General features: G+C 41.0%; 1 protein-coding gene across 1 annotated transcript; it reads left to right on the forward strand.

The window, feature by feature from the left end:
* The first annotated feature begins 2885 nt into the window (after nucleotides 1-2885).
* On the forward strand, nucleotides 2886-3978 carry LOC122927123 (C3a anaphylatoxin chemotactic receptor-like). Its single transcript, XM_044278706.1, has one exon. It carries the CDS (start codon nucleotides 2913-2915, stop codon nucleotides 3837-3839), a length of 927 nt encoding a protein of 308 aa, XP_044134641.1. The 5' UTR covers nucleotides 2886-2912; the 3' UTR covers nucleotides 3840-3978.
* The last annotated feature ends 1642 nt before the right edge of the window (nucleotides 3979-5620 follow it).

Genomic DNA, 5620 nt, shown 5'->3' on the forward strand with positions numbered 1-5620 from the left:
TGCAAACTGCTTCTCCTGGAAGACTCCTGCTGCAAGAGGAGGGATATTCTCCTCATATCTTTTCTCAGCCCTACTATCGACTCTAAACAGACTATAACTTCCTGCAACCTCCCCCTTGGTAGGAAGACTAGCCCACTTCTACCACAAAGAGTGAAAATTGAATGGTAAGTTCCATTCTAACTAAAGATCTCTGCCAGATACATTTCCACCTACCTCTATAGATCCTGCAGCACCAAAGAACAGTGGACTTTGGACAATAAGGTTTTTTATTTTTTTATTTTACTTGAATCAAAATTCGTAGGTCCATTCCCTTTGTCAAGTTGTCCTCTTTCGAATGGGTCCTAATCAGTGATGATTGGCAGGGGAAATACTTAAATTTGCGATATTTCACAAATAATTGGGCGAATATTCAAGAATTCGAGTATTCGTGATCTCGTCGTTATTTTGTTGATTGCGAGAACCGGCAATCGGAAAATTCGCAATAAAAATTTGTGATACGAAAATTCACGATCAACACTACTCCTAACATCAAAGATATTGCAGCCTTCTCATTGGCCCACAAGCAAGAAGCAGTGAGGGATCATGGGTACTGATAAAAAAAAAATCTAGAATATTCGCAATTACGAAGATATAGCACTTTATTCTAGATATTCGCAAATTCTCGAAGTGCCAATATTCACGATAAAAATTTGTGATTAGAATTTTCGCGATTAACACTAGTCCTAATGCTACTTTTGCAAAGCACCACATAATGATTGCCGCCAATGCAACAAAGCATCTACAGGTGGTGAGACCCTGCAGCCCAACAACAACCCTGCTGTAGGGCCAAACCACACTGGCAGCAGGTCCCACCAACCTACAGGCACAGCACCACCTCAACAACAGCCATCATACAGTAATACCCCATATAAATGGATCTCAAAAGCTTACATTTCCAGTTGGGACCAATTGAACAGAGGCATCCTTGGAGTGGCGGGAGTATGCATTTCGATCAAGATGTATATGAAGTGCATCAATAGAGATGCTTTGAAATTATGCTGACAAGCAATAGATCAATGCATGAACTAGTGATGAGCGGCAGGGGCAATATTCAAATTTGCGATATTTCGTGAATATTTGGTAGAATATTCGTCATATATTCACAAATTCGAGAATTCACAAATATGGTATTTATTGCGAAAATCGGCAATGTAATATGTGCATAATGTGCGCGCAATACAGGCGTGGGTCACTATAGCAAAATTTTTCAAGCTGCTAAAAGTTTCCTAAGACTGGAGAAAATGGTTGGCACGGCAGAACATTACAATAGCTTTATATGCAGATAGAGTGCTCCAATATATTCACGATTGCAAAATCGGCACTAATGATGTGAATATTTTGGCGCAATACGTGCAACTTCACATTTTAACAGGTCTGACTACATATTATTGATTGGTGCACTAAGTATTGTTGTGAACTTGTACGAAAATAGGATCGCGCTGCAGATATTCCTGAGGTCCTCTTTCACACCATGCGGTTTTGATCCAAGCACGGGACAAAATGTAAGTACTCATAAAATTCCTCCCCTCATCCAAACCTATAAAAACCAAGGGGTCGCAGAATAGTGAAGCACATTTACATATTTGTCCCGTAAAAAGGTTTATTGTACTCACAAAGTTACACTTGTCATCAGCATATCAGCATTTAAAATCTCCACGCTGCCCGACCCGGGTTTCGCTGCTTGATCTTTGTCAGGCGCGTTGTTGTGAACTTGTGACATCAAAGCACTATGTATGTAGCATGTATGTATGTAGAATGTATGTATGTAGAATGTATGTATGGACAGCGGAACCTTTCAGCTCCACTATATCACTATCTAACCTACACTGACTATCTCCCACTAACTATCTGTATTATGTAAATAAGCTAGCTAACTAACTAACTAACGATCTATCTAATGTAATGCCAGAGGAAAGCAGAGAGCACAGCAAAAACACTGCTCTCTCTCTCTCAGATCTGCAAAATACTGCAGACAATGGCTGCTGGGGAGGTTCTTATATACTTAAGGGGTCGGCAACTTTCCTATTGGTTGCTAGGGATATTGCTAAGCTCAGACAAAGACATTGCAGCCTTCTCATTGGCCCACAAGCAAGAAGGGAGGTTACTGATGAAAAAATAATCTAGAATATTCAAAATTACGAATATATATCACTATATTTCTAATTATTTGCAAATTCTCAAAGTGCCGATATTCGCGATTAATTTTCGCTATTCGAATATTCGCACCCAATATTATGCATGACATGTGGATGTAACATAGTAGCATAGTAACAGTTTATAAGGCTGAAAAAAGACATCTGTCCATCCATTTCAGCCTGTCATCCTGCAAGTTGATCCAGTTGATGTGTGATCCATGTCTTTATCTCCGGAGTCTAGTACATTGTAACTAGGGATGAGCGAATCGACTTCGGATGAAACATCCGATTCACATAAAACTTAGTTTCAATACTGTACGGAGCGAGCACTCCCTACGGTATTAAAATGCATTGGCTCCAATGAGTCAAAGTTATTAATTTGCGAAGTCTCACGAGACTTCACATAATAACTTTAGAAATTGATTTATACTGTAAAAAAAAAAAACATTTCCCAAACTCGGGTTTGGTTCCAAGATATCCAGTATTGAAACAAAGTTTTATGTGGATCGACTTTGGATGTTTCATCCGAAGTCGATTCGCTCATCCCTAATTGTAACCTTAGTTTGGTTTCTGCCCCTGTTCTCCATGTATAACTCAGTGTACCAAGTGGATATTTGTTGAGCTATAACATCTTCAAGGGTCTAACCTCTGTCCTTTCTTTTAAGGTCATATTACAAACACAATGCGACAAATGAAACAAGTATCAACAGCGAAGTTGATGATTCAGACTTCAGATTAATGACGATAACATTTACCTTATACATCATCATTTTTGTTCTTGGGACTATCGGTAATGGATTAGTCATCTGGATTGCTGGATTCAGGATGAAGAAGACAATCAGCACTGTGTGGTTCCTCAACCTGGCCATTGCGGACTTCCTCTGCTGTGCTTCTCTTCCTCTGCGCATTACAGAGTGGTCTTACTTTTTCTCAAACTATGTTGAACACACAGAGGATTTTTGCATAGCAAATATTATTCTGTTCAATCTTAATGTGAGCGCCAGTGTTCTTCTCTTGACGGCCATGAGTATTGACCGCTGTGTATCCGTTCTGTGGCCATTTTGGGCTAAAGTTCATAGAACACATAGGCTAGTGAGAATCAGTGCAGCAATTATTTGGGTGCTGAGTTTGCTCCTGACTGGTATAGTGTATTACTTATATAGAGTTCTTCTTAAAGATATTTTTGAATGGTGTATATTATCTTGGATTATCAAGAACAATCTCCTTAACAGAAAACGAACAATTCAACTGATCAGGTTACTTATAATGTTTTTGATCCCTTTTCTCATCATCTTGATCAGTTATGTTATTGTTTTCCTCAAAATCAGAAAATGTAAGAGATCCCATAGATCTCAGAGGCCCTACAGGATCATCACCGCTGTTATATTGGGTTTCTTTATCTGCTGGCTTCCATATTACATCTGGCCACTAACACCCATCTATTATAAACCTTCATATGATATTCAATTTTATGTAGTAAATACTATTGTTACTAACCTGGCTTGTCTTAACAGTTGCATCAATCCAATCATTTATATTTTTATGGGCCAAAATGTTAAAATCGGCTTCTTTGGATCTATCCCCTCCAGGCTACAAAGAGCTTTTAGTGAACATCCTAATGACCTACAAGAGGATTATGAACATACTGCCACTACTGATGTTTAAAATATATTCCACTTACGTATATGGAAACTGTTTAAAGGGGTTGCCTCATGAAGAAAAAAAAAATCTATATTTTTCAAACCAATACCTGTCACGGCTGAGGATGGGGGAAACCCTCAGCCGTGCGATGCCAGATGATGTTGTGGCTACTCGGCCATGAGAACAGGATAGGGAGCAGGTCACCTCCTCACGCATCCCTAACCTGACCCTAACTCCTACCTGCATGGGCCGACCTTTAAGGTAGGAGGACCCATGCGCAGGAACCTCGGAGCCCTGACTTACCCTCTGCAGATCCCTGAGCTAGGAGCTGGGTAAGACGACCTACTCCTCCTAGGCACGGAGGAGCAGGAGTCTCAATGGCCAAGCTGTTGGGAAAAGGGGAACTCATACAGCCTTACGGGAATGACAGGCGAACTATTAGTTCCACCAACCTGTCACAGCCTTGCTGACTGGATCCCTGCGCAAACAGGAATCCAGAACCGTAAGCTGCACCAAACACATAGAAAGGTCCCAACAGAACATAACATGCAACATCAAAACACAGCAAGACATAAACATAACAACAATATCTTTATGACCACAGGGGTGGCTCTCACTGGCAGGTAATATGCACAGGAGGCTGCTCCAGCCAAGCATGACTGAAGCAACCTACTGAGCCATGCCAAACACCAAGGCTATATAGGCCAAGAAGCCACACCCCACAGTCGGACACACCCAGTGACATCACACACACTGGGAAGGGAGTTAACCCTTCCAGCACCACAGAAGGGAAAACACCAACTTAAAGGGGAAGTGTCCAACTAAACAAACACACTGTGGCTGTTGCCGCAGACAATGACATGGGTGGCAACCGTGTCCTGGGAGTCAGCCCGAAGGCCGGGACACTGCCACCACATGTACACAATCAACCAAACATTGCCACGGACAGCCACAGTGAAGGAACGGATGTTAGTGCACACCACAATACTAGACAGAGTGCACACAGACATACAACACAGTGAACACAATACAAACACACCTAACATAGAGGTTGCTAGGTGCAACCGCATGCACAGCAGGAAAGCTGCCACATTCATACGTTGTCTGCGGCAACCACAGGTGAGGCAAATACCACTGCCCTCACCTGTGATTGACAACAAAACCAAACCGCTGACAATCGCATGCGGTTGAAGAGTCACGGTCATAGCCATGGCCGTGACAATACCTGGACCTAAATATTTTGGAGCCTCCACAGACATCAGGTATAAGAGGAAGATCTGCACCTGTTCTGGGTTTATACTCACACCTGGTTTTGGTTTAAAATCACTGACAGAAATCATTGACCAAAACAATGACGTGAGAATTAGTGATGAGCGCGAATATTTCGAATATAGTGCTATATATTCGCTATATTGAATATTCGTAATTTTTTAACATCTGAAAACATGATTCCTCCCTGCTTCTTTCTTGTGGGTCAATGAGTCATTGGCCCACAAGCAACTTAAGCAGGAAGGAATCATGTTTTCATATGGAAAAAAATTGACGAATATTCTAAAAAGCAAATATATAGCAATATAGGGAATATATTCGTTATTTAGAATATTCAAATTTTTTCCCCAATCTGTACAGTTGTATGTATGTCTATGGTAACATCATCCCCCATTGTGATTCTCCACATTGTATAGCCCCTTGTGGCCCAGTCTCCATATCCTGTCCCTTTTGAGCATTACCTGTAATGATCATGTGATTTATATTGAATAAAATGATTTTTTTTTACCTTGCATAAATGCTTGCTCTTTTTTTGT

Source organism: Bufo gargarizans, chromosome 2 (genome assembly GCF_014858855.1).
Source record: "Bufo gargarizans isolate SCDJY-AF-19 chromosome 2, ASM1485885v1, whole genome shotgun sequence".
Classification (NCBI taxonomy): domain Eukaryota; kingdom Metazoa; phylum Chordata; class Amphibia; order Anura; family Bufonidae; genus Bufo; species Bufo gargarizans.

Excerpts from the sequence above, each read along its gene's own strand:
- LOC122927123 (XM_044278706.1), top strand. The coding sequence starts at position 2,913 with ATGACGATAACATTTACCTTATACATCATCATTTTTGTTCTTGGGACT.